The 16,852-nt window shown below is 39.9% G+C and overlaps 1 protein-coding gene and 1 long non-coding RNA gene across 4 annotated transcripts; one reads left to right on the forward strand and one right to left on the reverse strand.

Annotated features, from left to right (window-relative positions):
- Positions 1-386: 386 nt before the first annotated feature.
- Positions 387-15,171, reverse strand: NDUFV2 (NADH:ubiquinone oxidoreductase core subunit V2). Its single transcript, XM_075084698.1, has 8 exons — positions 14,821-15,171; positions 12,733-12,798; positions 6,855-6,917; positions 6,655-6,771; positions 4,878-5,046; positions 2,428-2,537; positions 1,448-1,524; positions 387-542 (listed from the first exon to the last, which is right to left on the reverse strand). The coding sequence occupies exons 1-8, from the start codon at positions 14,974-14,976 to the stop codon at positions 449-451; spliced, it is 852 nt and encodes a 283-aa protein (XP_074940799.1). The 5' UTR covers positions 14,977-15,171; the 3' UTR covers positions 387-448.
- On the forward strand, positions 499-12,532 carry LOC142053296 (uncharacterized). Of its 3 annotated transcripts, none has more exons than XR_012659162.1 (4): positions 499-591; positions 1,809-1,903; positions 5,147-7,519; positions 8,582-12,532. It is a non-coding gene; the product is annotated as an uncharacterized LOC142053296 (long non-coding RNA). The 3 variants fall into 3 exon arrangements; XR_012659163.1 differs by lacking the exon at positions 499-591 and having other exon boundaries at positions 1,520-1,903; positions 8,582-9,564; positions 9,862-12,532; XR_012659161.1 differs by lacking the exon at positions 499-591 and having other exon boundaries at positions 1,520-1,903; positions 5,147-5,296; positions 7,465-7,519.
- Positions 15,172-16,852: the final 1,681 nt, after the last annotated feature.

Consider the following 16,852-nt stretch of genomic DNA (forward strand, 5'->3'; position numbering starts at 1 on the left):
ACAACACAGCTTGGATCACCTTTCCTGGTTTTTATTTGTTTGCAATTAAAAGTACCACATGATGAAGTTTTATCAGACAGTCTCCTTTTGGTTTGTCTCCTTGTGGATTTGCCAGACTTGTAATTTAGTCAGTTTTGTTGCTTCTTCAAAGAACCTTAGAAAAAGTTGAAAGAATTTTCAATGACAGATCAAAAGATGCAACTTTTACCTCTCAGTGATCAGAAGTGGACTCTTTCAGTGAGTCACCTTACAGTCTACAGAACCACTTTTCTTAAAATCTAGAATTATGATTATGCTTTGCAGTAGTTAAAACCTTGGTAAGTTATAGAGATTCTAATTGCTGTTGCTTTCTTCATTTCTTAAAAAAATTACTAGAACATACATCATTTTAGTGAGATTAAAGTTACTTTATTATTTTCAGACAGTTCATCTTATATTACAAAAATCCTTAGAGGTCAGCTCGAACTCCAAAACCTGGTCCTTTGGGTGGTTCAGTCAGAGAGGTAAGGCCACCAGCCGGCTCACAAGAAAAACGTCCACTCCTGAAAAATGAAAGCAGTTTTACTCATTGCTGGTGTGTTACAACCTCAGGTACTGTTTAACCACTGGATAGAAGACAGTTACAAATCTGACTTAAGGCTGAAGCCACTTTTTTTCTTTCGTTCTTCCTATTCATCTGTCAGAAGTATGTGATGCTACTCTTAAATCAAAAGGATTCCAAAGTCAAATATGACAGTTTCATAACTGAAATGCAATAGTTTTTTCCTCTTCATTTATAGGCTGGCTGGACAAAAGTGACATTGATCCCAGTAATACCAAAGGCAGTATCCAATTTTATCAGTCATATTTTTGTTAAAGATGCTTCCTTGTGTCTGGAAATTGACTGTTTTAAGATTGTTGTTCTTGTATTAAAAAAAAAATCATAGAAACAATAGGACTAGGTAGCACATCCAAGTCAAATTCATTCTTCAATTCTCACAAACACGTAGTTGGGCTAACAAGGAACAACAGGAAATAATAAGAAAAGTTCAGAAATAATAACCTTTGCACAAAATTGTCATCTTTCTGGGTTTTGTCAGAAATAAAAAAACTCAACCAAACAAAACAACAGGCATTTGTTAATTTACATGAGCTGGACAAAAAGAATCCAACAGGTGAGGTGATATCATTCCCCTGTTAGGTGCTAAACCAAATCAGAATTGACATTCTCACTTTTATGCTCCTTTAGTCAGTCATCAAGAATATGAAAAATTCCCTTCTCAGTTCTTTCCAGTTCTTTTTGGCTTTGAATAGATAGAAAGGCACTGAATGCATGCCATTCTGTTCAGTAAATTAATTACTGCTTTGTAGCTGTAGGTTATGAACACAAATCACTGGAACAGGAATTCAGTTTCTCTAAAGGATCTGTGTTCAAACAGTTGGCTATTATTATGCAAATATAGCATACCTTGGGCCAGGTTTGGGAACTTTGCCAGCCTTTAGCTCATCAATTATGTCTTCAATATCTTTGGGTGTCAAATCTTCCTGTAAAAAAAAAAAATCAGATAATCAACAAAACAGAAAAAGTCAGCAGTTATGCTAATTGCAGCATTCAAAATTCATCAGATCATGGCTCTCCTAGGTGCGATCACAGCATAGGTAATTTTGATCCTGTCCATTAATGCACATACTGGTTCAAAGAATTAGGAAAATTAAAAAGCCTACTGTTATTTTAATGTTAAAAAATTTGTTTTACATACAGTTGCAGGATTATGTTAAAACTAACAACGTTGATGCAGATCATCTGTAACACTGGTTTGTGTTTCCAGTTTCCTTGGTGTATTAGTGCCAGATCTCTGCCTACCTGCTATACACATGCCATTGCCCGGACTACAGAATGGTGTCAGCTCTGACAAAAAAAATCGTGGGTACAATTCAAGAGAACAGTTCTTTAAAAATTAATCAGACTGTGATAGCAAAATATTTTAAAAATAAGGGTTTTCTAAAAAAGCTGGATTCAGGCAATACTTTAATTCCTTTGGTCTGATGGCATTCAAGTAAGCCATAATTCAGAAGCCTAGAAGTTCAAAAATAGTGTTAAAACAGTTCATACTTTCCAACAGACTACTTTAAAGTGCTTTTCAAAGCTTATCGAATACCTATTTAAAAACTCCAGATTTATGGGCAGAGCACTATCACAAAAATGCATCACCCCACTTGTATAAATCAAGACAGAAACTGAAAGGAAAGATACATGGATATGCTGTGACGAATGCACTGTGACGTTCTAGGAAGAGGCCTGGAAACTAAAATATGCTCTAGGTTACAAGTTGACCCTGCCAACAGGAATTTGCAGTAGCCAACCAAAACTTCAGAATCTGAAACAAGTGAAAATACAGGTAACCCAGCAAAGCAGTTTAATCTTTTAAAAGGGAACGTAATACTTACATAGTAATTGTCATTTATTTGAACCATCGGTGCATTTACACAAGCACCTAAACATTCCACTTCTATCAGCGTGAAGAGTTTATCAGGTGTTGTTTCCCCAACTTTTATACCTAAACCAATAAAGAATATTAGGTTCAGCAGTGGTTACTGAACAAGATTAATAAGCATGAGTTTAAGTGCTCCATAGTCATCTCCTTGTATTTTGGCCATAAAAACATTTGCACAATTAAATCCTCTTAGATGAGTCCAAAATGTTTGCATTAAACAAAAGATTCCAATGAACTGTGAAGTCAGTCTTTGGATACATTTTTGAGACCTCATTTACAGGTTTACAGGTGTGATTTATTGAAAAATAACCATGAAATGACAGTTCTAAGAAACTGAACAGCTCTACGCAGGAACATTTTGAGTAATCAACACAACAGAAAGGAAAAATAGGGAGAACACAGCTTTCATGTGCTGATAGGAAATGCATTAATATACAGCACTGAGTATTGAATTCCCAAATTAACCAAGATCCAAGCATTAACATCGTTAGCTACAAATTCATAAGCAACTTCCAAGTTTATACACAAAGGCTTATTTCCTGAGCAACTCTGTACACATACTTAGCTTCCATGACACATTATTGTTCTAGTGCTATAGATACAGACCTTCCCCAGGGGGCAGGTTAGCCAAAATAACATCTCAGAGTCTGATCTTGGCAAAATACTCCATGGAAGGAAGAATGCTGAAAAGCAGTTTTCCTCCATAGTTATTAAAAGGTGGGAAGAAAAAAAAACCTAATAAAAGTCTAAGTAAGGCCTGTGTCTCAGTAAGAGTTACACAATCATCCTTAATGCTTTGCCTTCTCAAGCTAAGAATTTCAGTAACAAACCAAGGTAAGTTTCATCTAACTATGCCTTTTCCATATAAATATATGGAATGCAAGACAGTAAGCAGCTGTTCTGCAGCTCTTATCACAGTGGTTCTTGGGAAATGTTAGCACAGCTTGCGACCTTCATAGAAGGGGAAGAGTTGTTAGTTGCTGATCTTAACCCCTTCTCTCCCCATAAGCACCCAACAAGGAAGGGGAAAAAAACCAAACACCCTAAACCCACACGCAAAACCCATGGGCTCTCCTCACATCTCATGTGATGCAGTGCTCTCAATTGACTTTGCTCATGGAGAATTCATAAGTCATGTTAACATGTTTGCCGTCTGCAGGGACCTTGACAGGCTGGAAAGGTGGGCCTCTGAACTTCATGAAGTCCAACAAGGCCAAATGCAGGGTCCCACACCTGGGTCGGGGCAATCCCAAATACGGATACAGGCTGGGTAATGAGCGAACTGAGAGCAGCCCTGCAGAGGACTTGGGGGTACTGGTGGATGAAACACTGGACATGACCCAGCAATGTGTGCTTGCAGCCCGGAAAACCAATCGCATCCTGAGCTGCATCAAAAGCAGCGTGGCCAGCAGGTCGAGGGAGGTGATTCTGCCCCTCTAGTTGGGTCTTGTGAGACCCCACCTGGAGTGCTGGGTCCAGCTCTGGGGCCCCCAGCATAAGACAGACATGGACCTGCTCAAACAGATCCAGAGAAGGGCCACGAAGATGATCAGGGAGCTGGAGCACCTCCCCTATGAGGACAGGCTGAGAGAGCTGGGGTTGTTCAGCCTGGAGAAGAGAAGGCTGTGGGGAGACCATACTGCAGCCAACTGGTACTTAAAGGGGGCCTACAGGAAAGATGGGGAAGGATTCTTTATCAGGGAGTGTAGTGATGCTATGAGGGTTAATGGTTTCAAACTGGAAAAGGGTAGATTTAGATTAGATATTAGCAAGAAATTCTTCACTGTGAGGGTGGTGAAACACTGGGACAGATCACCCAGACAAGCTGTGGATGCCCCATCCCTGGAAGTGTTCAAGGCTAGACTGGATGGGGCTTTGGGCAACCTGAGCTAGTTGAAGACATCCCTGCCCATGGCAGTGGGGTTGGAACTACATGATCTTTAAGGTTCCTTCCAACCCAAAGCATTCTGTGACTCTATCATCTTAAGTAAAAAAAACCCTCACAGACAACTTTCATGTAGCACATACCTTAAAAAATTTATTTTGCATATAAAAAAGGGCCACAGCATTCAAGAATCCTCTCCTATATATAGGATAGGGCTTACTTTCTCAGTCCAATGGTCATATTAGAATACTGCATTTCCTGACAAATTCCCTTTAAAACCACTCCAAGGCCACTAAATGGCACTCCAGACAATGGCCTTTTTCGCTCTACTTTCCTGAAATCTTTAAGAATAAATGCCACATCTGAAGTTTGAAGTATTTAGTGCCTATTCTCCAATGATTTCACTCTACATTTTCAATACTATTGCTCTATCGCCATCATATGAAAAATTTTACTTCAGTATCATTAAGCAAAGGTAAAAAGAATTACAAAAAGCGTATTACAAATTTGTGTCATACCAAGTTTCTTCTTAATGGCTTCTAAAATACTATCAGAGTCTCGCAGCATGCAAGGTGTGGTAGTGCAGACCTGAATATGGTATTTCCCAACAGGTTTGCGATTATACATTGTATAGAAGGTTGCTACTTCATACACTCTCATGGGAGGCATTTCTAAAATTTCAGCAACCTGTAACAAGGGGAAAACAGACACTATATTGAATTCTCCCAGGGCATCAGTAAAGGCATTTAAGAATGCATTTCAATAGTCACCTGTACTCTCTCTGCAGTAATGGATAAATAATAAGAGGGCGGGGATGGGTATGAAAGCACAGCTGTATTCAAGTGCCAAGAAAAGACACCTGAGTTACTCTGACTGGAGTCACCCTGCTCAAGCACAAACTCCACTAAGCCATGGATTAGCACAGCACAGAGCTCAGGTAAGTTCCCTCCAGCACCTAGCATTGTACACAGGCTAGATGCGGAGCCAGCTGGGTTCCAGCTTTGTCAGCACCAACTCAGGCTGTGCTTCTGCTCTTTTGCTGTATGAATGAACGAACTTGCAAACATCTGCCTACGCTAACCCACGTAAGCCCTTTGGTAAGGGGATCAGGCTGGTACCACACTCACCTAATTCAGATACAGCAGGTGTGTCTCGGGCTCTGTGACACGCCAGGGCTGACCTTAGAGACACCACCGCTACCTCTGCAGAGTGGCATCACAGCTAATGACTAGGGAGTGAGGCACAACCTCCACGGAGCCAGGTCTGGAGTAAGTATCCCTGACCTCATTAACCTGGAACCCTGGCAAACTGCTCAGGTTGAGAACTGGCTCTGTTTTCAAAAGTGTAACTGTTTTATGTTCCAGTCTCTATAGCAGGCAAATAGCAAACCAGAGAAAATACTTGTTCACTTAAAAAATTTAAGATTATTTTAAACAAAGTATCAATCCAGAACTTAAACAAAAATACTCTTCCCATTCAGTATTAACGGCAACTTGAGGCATTATGCTACACTGTAGAAACGGTAGCAGACATAAGTTGCCCTTATTTAAGTGTCCACTTAACTCCTTCAGTAATTTCTGTACGCTCACAATCCTCACTTAGCATATCTTGATTGAATTTAAAACTTTTCACATTAAAACTGATGATATGCCAGACTATAAGATAAAATATGATATATTTATTCATATGAATATAAACCAGAATTTTTTATTTCTTGGCATTTGATTATTATCACGCAACCTATCATGTTGGACCAGTGTAGTTGCTTACTTGCTTATTTCAAAACAATTTTAATAAATAATTTGATAAGACTTCTGGGCACTTGCTGTGAGGTGTTACAGGACACTCATGACCCATACCACACTAACGCTGCTTTGCAGAAGTCTTTACAGACCTAGAGATTAAGTACAATCCTGGCAATGCGTGTAGTGCCACTAACCAGAGAGGAGAAAAATCCCACCATCATTACCTTGTTCCTTCCCTGAATTCAGCAGCAAGCAAAAAGTTTTTCAAGTTTCTGTTCCTACTTCAAGGATGATTCTGGGAAAAGCCTAACTAAATAAGGCTCATGTAACTTTTGTTTCATTCTGTCTGTAGTTTCTAGCAACATTATGCAACAACAGAGCCCAGAGCTCCCTGGGCTAGTTTTCCCTTTTGTTTTTTAAAATGTAGGCTCCTGGGGAATTCTCACAATTCTGTGCTACATGTACGCTTTGATAAATAAATACTAATACTGTAGACATATTTAAAGAAAACAGTGAAATTATGCTTGAAAGATAATTAAGTACTAAATACCTTGTTCATAGCCGATATGGGCAACCATCCATGCTGTCGTTGGGCCAAATCTAGTACTGCCATGACAGCTGCAGACTTGTGTCCCCCTGGGTAGCTGCTTATGATTGCTTCTATTCGCTTTTTAACGGGAAAGAGTGGGAAAAACACATCAGTACTGATCTAAAGAAAATCTGTGTATTTAACTCTTTTTGTCTGCATACCTTTTGGTTTTCCGGTGTGAACTCAAATGGAGTATCTGGATTATTTTCAGGACTATCTCTATGCTTCAGGAAAAGAAAAAGAAAATGTGTAAAAATAGGGTTGTCAGGAAATTTACTGTTGTAAAATATCTTCTCATTGGACAGTTACAGTTGAGTTGCTTGAATAAAATCAATAAACTCCAGATAAAAATTTCATAGTACTCAATCATAAATTAAGTATCTCTGGGAAAGTTGTAAAAAAATATTGGTAATTATTTCATCACTCTTAAAAATACTTAGTCCTGTTATTTCATATTCAAAAAAGTTACTTCTTAATGAACATGGTGTTGTTATCAAAATATACATTTTTAAATACTCTTAATACAGTTTGGCAATTATGTTCAGACTCATCACAGGCAGATCAAGAGTCCTCTGGTTACTACCTTACAAACAAAAAGGGACTAAACCAACAGCCCATTTTTTTCTTTTCCAATGAGACATTAACTATAAAAACTTTAAAATTCATCAAGAAGCTTGCTATATAACAAAAATGTTTGTGTATTGAAACAAATTATTAACCCATTTTAACATATTCTTTGATTTGTAATGGATTTCAACATTTTAATTTTAGATACAATTCTGAGTCAGAGCAGAAGGAGCAGAATTGTGAATATTTCCAAAATAAGGTATTCTATAATATTATTTTTAAGACGGTCTTCTAGGGAAACCTCAAGTTGAAATTAGTTCTTGTATTTTCAGAAAATAGAAATTTAGAAGTCTTGAAAAGTGACATTTTCCTATAATAAAAATGTTAGTTCTGACAAAAATTTTTATCCACCAGAAAAACTTCCTGCACAAAATTCTCACTATCTCTAAGCAGCTCACTTATGGTATCCTTGAAATACTCATAGCTAAGTTTCATTCCAAACTTTATACGTTTTTTAAATTGAGAATTTTTCAAATTAAATGGAAAGTTTGGGGAAGAATGCAAGCTATACTCAAGGCTTGATGTCAAAAGTAATCCACAACCAGCTAATAATAAAAGCTTTAAAAGTATATTTAGGAGAAAGAAACCCACTCCGTTGACTTTCGCTTTGATCATTTCTCAAGTAACCTAAGGCGATTTTGCAGTTTCCACACTGCAAAAGCAGCAAAAAATTTAATGAAAAATCTTAACACTGCAAGATACATACATACTGAAAGATTGTAATCAGTGCAGAACTTAAAATATGTATGGTCCATAGCTATTCCTGGATTTAGAAATTTTGATATGGAAATGTCAGAACGCCAAATACTTAACTTCAATTACATCTGTCGGTCTAGCGAAAGATTCCCTTTGCTTATCCTGTCCGTATCCTGGAGCGACACTATTACTGCCACCATCCACCTGAAAGCACGTACCCCTACCACACTTCAAGTCAAATATGAAAGTACAGTCAATATCTACTTCTCCACCAAAGACTACTTTCCCCCTAGTAACAGGAATTACAGAAAGAGAACTGATTCCCTTTGAACATACTAATATTTTATTAATTATTAATTTATTGCTTATTGGGTGGTCTACAAGATAACGTAAAGCAGCTTTTCGGAACACAATTGCCGCTATTATAGACTGACCCTTCCAGATAAAGGATTTGACTCCTCATATGTAGTGCCAGTAAGGGATTTTAATGAAAGTTCTCAGGAGGAGACTAACGGAGGAAAATCTGATTGGAAATACTGTGCAACTTTTAATTTCCCCGTTACAGGACCTGTTCTGTGTCTTAGCTGTACAGACCAAATCCATGGTTCATGATAAGTATTCTTTCCCATCTCAAATCTGCATGCATGTTTTATTTCAGGCTGCTCTTTTGCCTTCCATAGCTATTTGACACAGTTACAATTGTACTTGATCCCAATTTCTTTTGCAAATAAGTATATTTGATCTATTAAAATTTCCCGCTTTGCCTAGAACAGCTGTTCTTTTCCGTGTATCATCTCAACCAGTATCCTTAAATACCCTACACGTGAAGAGGAATAATAATTACCTTATACCTGAAGCTACAGTTTGCCACACAGTCAGTTCTTTGCACCAAGGCTCCAAGATTTTACATTTACATTGTAAAGGCTACAGCACAGATGAACACCAAATGAGAACCTGCCACCTTTTTTTCTTTTCCATCTTCCTAAAAGGGCTTCATCTAATTTTGTGCTGTGAGAGTTTGATGGTTTTCATTGAGAGCTTACAGAGCTCTAGGCCTACTGAGCTGTTAGGCATTTGGCAATGACATGTTCTCTAGTATTCCATTTGTCTGACGATACACCATTTATCTGAGACTTAGGTGAGCTGATTTTCTCCTAAATGATAATCAGTGCATTTCTGCCTTTTTAAGGATACAGATTCTGCAGAACAAGATCAGAATGAAGGACACAAGTATTGGAATGAATACTATGTTAAAAATCCCAGAATGGTTGAGGTTGGGAGGGTCCTCTGGAGGTCATCTGGGCCAAACCCCCTGCTCTGAGTAGGACCACCCAGAGCTGCGTGCCCAGGACTGGGTCCAGACAGCTTCTTCTGAATATCTCCAAGGATGGAGAAATCCACAGCCTCTCTGGGTAACATGTGTGAGTGCCTGGTCATCCTCACATGTAAAAACAGGTTTCATGATGTTCTCTAAGGCCATTCCCTCCGGTCCTGTCACTGGGCACCACTAAAAAGAGCCTGACTCCATCCTCTGCACCTTCCCTTCAGGTATTTATACATATTGATAAGATCCCCAGCCTTCTCTTCTCTAACAGTCCCAGCTCTCTCAGCCTTCCCTCACATAAGAGATGCTCATAAAAAGACAGCAGTATATTAAGGTTTCCTCCATACACAAACTAAGTACCAACAATTATGTCTGTACCAACTACTGCAATTTGTTGAAAAGCAAAATCAAACTCCACCCATTTTTCTCCAGTTTCCTCTCATGCTCCCCAACTTCCTGAAGTCTTACACAACACATTTTCATTCCAAGCATAGCTTGACTGTATCACGTTTGTATTGCAGCACTCAGCCTAACCTCCTTACAAGTGTGAGCAGCTGCACTGCAACGGCCTACCCAAGCCACACTGACCCCACAGACAATGGTACTCTCCCATGGAAGGTACTAAGGCTGCTGAGCGTTCATCTCGCATTCTTTTTGCTACACCAACCTGGGACATTTTATTATTCTTTTTCAGTAATCTAATCATCTTTCTTGACACAGAGAATTATGAAAGACCACTGAATAATTACAATATAGCAACTAGAATAATTTAGCTTTCATGTATACTGCAAAAAAGTTGACCTGAAACTTGACCTGTGCCCTGTGGTAAACAACGGATCAAAACACTGTAAACCAAAATGAGAAAACTGTGTGGTCTGCAGGGGAAAAGATGTTTAGAGTGACAACCTGTTAAGAGCCGATACCAAATTGGCAATGAAAAGAAATTTATTACTTCTCCTCCATGGGGAAAGTACCCTACACTGACTACTCCAGCAGAACTCAAGGTAAAAACCTCTCTTAAATTAAGAATGGTGGAAGTGCTTTCCGACCCAAGTATTTCACAGACTATCATCACAAGTAACTAAAAGTATAATCTAGCAATTATCTAACTTCCTGTACTGAACCTCTGCACAGCCTTATAACAAAACTCACATTAGGGCAGTTTATGTGTGACAAAGACAGAAGGCACATTGAAAGAAAGGTAACTACTGAAAACAAAAAGTATCTTTGAAATGAGGCCTTCCCTAGCCATCAGAAATAATAGATTTGGAGCAGCTTTCTTACATTGCTATGGACAAAGAACCTACCTAGTTTTAAACTTGATATACTCATTCTGGAAGTGGATCTATCTGCCCGTCATGGCACCAAACTGAGTTTACTGGTGGAGAGAAAGCCTCTTCTTGGGTGTTTCAAAAAGAAAAAGCAGTTTCAGTACAAGTTCTCTCACTTCTTTGTGTCACTGATAACACATAAGGAAAAAAACTTGCATGAAAAAAGTTTGCAAAGGGATGCATAGGCATGCAAATCAGAATTGCTTTTTAACACTAGATTTTATGACCATCAGGTCCCCTGCTAGCCTGTCCCCTACGGTTACTAAACAAATATGCTGTATGCATTTCCCTCCATCCTCACATATAGATTTCATGTCTGGAAGGTGCAACAAGAAGCACCAATGTACTTTACATGACAAAACCAAGGCACTTGTGTGTAAACTGACATACAAAGAGGGCCACCACAACAGGTGAGAACTACTCCCAGGTAAGCACACTGTTACTCCACAAGCAGTTTTTAACAACCTTTGACACTTCACCTGCTTGTAGTATTCCAGAAAACTAAGTCTTTTTTTAATGTTGTCTTTTTTTCTTCTAGAGAAATCGGGGTGGGGGGGAAGTCCCATTCTCTGATTGTATACAAACACCTAGTATTAATTAAAACAACGCCTTCAGCTCAAATCAGCAGGACAAATTTCTCTTGAAGTTTACTGTGTTAAACAACATCTGAAATTTGCTCTGGTTTTAACTGTAGTTAGGGCAAACAATTACACAGGCATACAATGATGTCAAGCTGTCTTCTTCCCATAGCCTTTCACTTCATGGTAGAATATTATCCTTTAAAAAAAAAAACAAACACAAACCACTACCAAACCCCCACAGAAACAATCTCCTATGCTTTTCTAGCAAAAATTCTATTGCAGAATAAAAATAAAAGTCTTCAATGATGCTATTAAATAAACAGCTGCAAATCACACTTTCTCTGTTTTCAGGCTCCTCCCTCCGGCAAATAATTTAGTTACATAGATCTTGAAAAATGCCCGGAGAATATACAAAGCTATCTAGCTTCATATGCGAGGCACCAACATCCATTAGGGTACCAAAGACACCTTTTGCCTGTCTTCACCAACCTCAAACTACACTTGAAGCTTCCTAAGTCAACAGCCTGCACTGTTTCCTGTAGTCCTTGAATACAGCTCTCACTCTGTAAATCATCAATGCCTGCTCAGGTTTCTGGAAAAGTATACGAAGCACGTACTATGATCCCGTTAACTTCATCTTATGGGAAAAGCTGTAGAGACAGCTGCAGAAAGGCAACACCCACAACAAAAATCTGTCCAAACATGCTGAGTGCCTGATACGAACAAAGTGGTCAATTCTCTACTAAAGTGCTGATTTCTACCAAATGTTGGAAAAATGCCAAATTATTCAGCTGTTAAACTGCAAACTAGATGAAGATGGGAATGGAGCAGAATGGGACAGAATACACTTCTTGGAGATGCTTCAGGTTCTCTTCAGAGGTACATAGACAACACATCTGCTTTACATATTGAAATTCAAGGGCTTTTGCAATCACTATTAGTATTTATACACATTATGATAATGCCTAATGGCCTCAATTATGAATCATTATGCAACATACTATATTACATATAATATGAACAAGAACTGCACTTTTCAACTCCTAGTAAACAGGGCTAGACCTGGACCCAAGGATAATTCTGCAGCAAATTTTAGAAATCAAGAAATTGCACCTGCAAAAAGTTTCATGAGCTTCAACTACAAACTCAACCCCATAACAAAAAGGAAACAAGAACTGTTTTATAATGAAATAACAGTTAAGCGAAGCCTGCAATCACACACAAATACTGCTAGTGCCACCATTACATAGTGAAAACTCATTATTAATAATAATAAGGGAAGAAACACAAGGCCAAAAACTAAAACAAAGCATTTTGATCGCAACTCTAAAAAAGTTCTACTGAAAAAAAAACACTTCTTTGTAAATTCCAGCAGGCTTCTATAGCAAAGTTTTGCCCATCAGAAGCTTTTAGGCAGATTAAAAATTATGCCAAACTCTTCTTACACATCCCCCTTACAGTAAGGCAGAAAACTACTTACCACAAATAAGGCTCCCCCACTGCTATTGCGCACTGCTGTTCTATGTAAGTATTGGATTTGTCTTACCTACAAACAAAATAAAGTAGATAGCATTAATAGTTAATGATTTACATACTGCTAGTGGCTGCTTTCAGAACCAGCTTGATTTCTATTCTAACTGTAAGGCATTAATTGTACTGCCATCACAAATAATTTAAATTAAGTGAAGAAGAGACTATTAAGAGTTCTCCTGTACTATTCGGAGAGCAAATCTCTTAACTCACCTTGACCATTTCAGACACTGTAGAAGTTAAATCCTTTAACGTCAAACAGATAATAATCTGCCGCAGCTTAATTTAAGTGCCTTGAATACAAATTCTCAAAGATTTAGTGAAGAATTTTCCAATGTGTTACTTTATATCATATGTGCTTTAAATTTAAAGTTTGCAGAAACTACCATTACTACTAAGGTTCTTCTCTAGTATGCATTTCTGTGCTTCTTCAACTTTTCTCTAACTGAACAGCAAGATAAAGCATAAGAGGACACATGTAAAGTAAACACAAACCTGAAACATCAACACAACACAGACCCATATGCAAGTTCTGTTCAGGTATTCTCTCTACTCTCTGTCTGGATCTGTCACGCCAAAACAGATCAAGATTTCTAGATTCTGGACAGTATTACTAAGACAGTATTACTTATACTAATATAAGAAGTATTACGTCTCATAAGTAATCATTCTATAACAAATTTAATTTTAATTTTGTATTTTTATATTGAATTCTAGATAAATTTTGATATTTCTTAAATTAGAAGTACAGCATATTAAAAGAAAAATCCCTCAACTATTTGATTTCTGTTACTGTATAGAATTTATGGGACTTCAAGTGGATCAGTATCAAACTAGCAAAAATACAGCCACAGAGTCAGATCTGAAATCCAAGCCTAAGTACCAGGGAACTACAGTACCTGCTCTTCTGTAAGTGCCCAGTCTTTTCAGCAGCAGATCATGTAGTTTCACATGCTATGTGCTTCCACACAATGGCTGTAGTCTTTCCCTGTCATATGATCAGTCCTTCCAGGAAGCATTGGATTTACTATGCAGTTGTTTATTATTTTGTATGCATCCATTTCCTTTTTGCCCTCTACTTCTGGCTCATCCTAAAGCAGCCAGGAAAGCAATTCATCTGCCATTCTGCGTCTTGGGCCAAAATGAACTCTGGGATACACTGATAACGCTGTGAACTGCAGATCGCTCCTGAGTTCTACGTTTTCCAGGAGATTCTCAGTCTATTTATCAACTGACATGAAGCACATCAAATGAACTGCACTGGCATGCCAATTTGAGTGCTCTCAGGCAAAAAACTTAAAGTTTAAGCAGAGCATGCAAATACAACTGCAATTCTGCAGACGATGCTGAAAGGAGCATATAAATCAGGATGCAACGCTCTGGTATAAATCATACTAAATGCAAAGTAAATATAGCACATATGCAGCACTCCTTCAAAAGGAAGCACTTCAGATGAAAACCCTTTATTCTATCCAAAGATACTGTTCTGTTTCCAAGAACCACACCTGTAAATTCCAGACCTGAAGTAGTCATGGGACAAGCCCCCATTTTATGCACTGGCCTAAAGGGTCACTATTGGCATGAAGAGTTGATTCAGGACTGAAAAAAGCAAACTAACTGTTCCATTAAAGACCGAACGCCCCAATGGTTAGTCTTATATACCATAGGCAAGCCGCAAATTTCATTTCCATTTGGGAAGCTTCCCGACAACCTACAATCAGCACCAAGCAGTTCCTGCTGGGGCCTGTTGCGCTTGACGCGGGCAGTGCAACTCTAGAGCCGGTCAGAGAACCCCGGCAAGCGCCGGGGCCCCCCAGGCGAGGGAGACACCCGGCAGCGACGCCCCTCCCCGGGCCTCTTTTCCCCGAGGCCGTGCCCCGCTGCAGGCCCCAGCCGCCCGCCCGCCCGCAGCACCGGCCTCCCCGCGGCCTCCCGCCACCCGGCCGCAGCCTCCTCCAGCCCAGCGGGCGCCCTGCCCCGGCCGGCGGGGACAGACATGTCGCCGCCGCCACAGCAGCCGGAGCCACCTCCTCCTTACCGAGCGTGCAGCGGCGGCCCGTAGGGGAGCGCAGAGAAACATGGCGCCGGCGGCAGAAGCAGCAAAGACCCCCCGGCACCTCCCCACCACCCTTTTCCTCTCCTTGAGGCCTGTGCGCGCCCTCCGCCCAGCGTCAAGGAGACGCGTCCTGCGCATGCGCCGGCCACGCCCGGCTGCGCGCGGCCCCGCCCGCCGGGCGCCTGAGCATGAGCGCGCAGGCTGAGCTCGCGCGGACGCTGGCGAGCGGCGGCGGCCGTTGGGCGAAGGGGCTTTGTGCCTTCCCTTGTGACGGCCGCTTACCCCAAAGGAGTGGGCTGCCGCATGCTGCACTCCGCCGGCAGGTACCGCGACTGCCTGCTGTGGAAGGGGAAGGCATCCGGGAGGCCCCTCCTCCTGCGGGGGTTGAACCCGTCAGGCGTGGAGGGTCTGTGTTCGGTAACGGAAGCAAACCGCAAGGTCTGTGTGAGAACTTTCAGTGAGTTTTAACCTTTCGTGACACACACCAGTGTGAAGAAAACGAATCCCTTTGGGAGCAGGTGCCTGTAATAAACGGGGAAATTGCGGGACCTGCTGAGGCTTTTTTGGTCCTCCGTTTCCTCCTTTCTACCTGGTTCTGTTGATCAGGGTATTCAATGTTTGAACTGTTTGCATCTATGTTTTGACCTCCCTTGATCAGAAAAAACAAGACTAAACATTTGGTTGTCTTCTTGGCCTGTGATAAATATTCTCAATTTACAGGATAATTGAGTCAATCCAGTACAAGTATTGGAACTGAAGGAAATCTAAGTAACATGCTGTTAGAAATGGGTCACAGATCCAACCTTGTGTAGACCCCTTATTGTTCAGGTTTTGCGATGAGGAATGCAAATCTATCTTTTTCACTGTAAAACAAATCCACATTTTTTCAAAAAACAGTGAAGAGGGCAGTATTTTATACCGATGAGTACTCAGCATTGCAGGTTTGCAAAGTATCAGCTGATGTTCCGACACCTCCTACCATATCCTCCTCCTCTCTGAGGAGGAATCTACCTTGCACTCCCCACCCTCTCCTCTACCCTGGCTTTCAGTGATGCAGCCTTATTGAATTCATGCTGTGCACAGTGGAAGTCTACCCACATATATTTTACTTCTGCAAAAATTGTGTTGATCTGCTAATTGACGCTATGAGTATCAAGTATTTTACTAAATACGTGATAAAACAAAAATTCAGCCATCCTTACAACATTTTCCTTAATCCAAGACATTATCTTATTTTTCATCTGCTTATTTGTGTTGAAAGACCCTTTTTTAACTCCATATAAACACTCAAAAGGCAGGATAAACTACACTAGAGCAAACCGATTTTTTTTTAAAAAAAACAAGATTTCATGACTGCATTATGGACTTGTACTGATAAAATGATCCATGAGGGTACTTGTTGGGACAAAGGCCAGGTTAGACAGAGCCACAGTGGCTCTGCCTGTATAGTTGGACCTGGAGGGCTCCTGGAAAGAAACCTGTGTGTATGGCGAGACAAAAGCCTCACTGCATATCAACAGATAGCTCTAGACAAAACTCAAAATGCTAAGCAATGCACATGTTTGAACAATTTAAGATACTTAGTTTATTACTCTTTCAGCTAATTGCATGTATACATACTCACAGATGTACACGTATATGTATGTATTTGCACATACGTATTTGGCAACTGTTACTATAATTAACATCCTGTTAATAGAATACTTTCCATTTGCACCAGTCAGGTAGGATGTGATGGTAGCTCTCTGCTTAGATTATGGCCTTTTACATTTGGGTTTACCATAGTCAGCGGTTGTCTTCCTGCTCCTTACTCTTAATTTCCTCAGTGCTGAAAGCTACTATCAGCATTTGTAATTTAAGTGCTGCTACAAGTGTTTGATATTTTCATTGATTTGTTTTCACTAATTATTTAGTTGCTTTTAAACCTCATTTCTGTACTTGTATACTACCCTGAGATGAATTCTTAAAATGCTTGAAAGACTGACTAAAGCAGAGCAAGTATGATGGTGCAGCA

This window comes from Phalacrocorax aristotelis, chromosome 2, assembly GCF_949628215.1.
Source record: "Phalacrocorax aristotelis chromosome 2, bGulAri2.1, whole genome shotgun sequence".
NCBI lineage: Eukaryota > Metazoa > Chordata > Aves > Suliformes > Phalacrocoracidae > Phalacrocorax > Phalacrocorax aristotelis.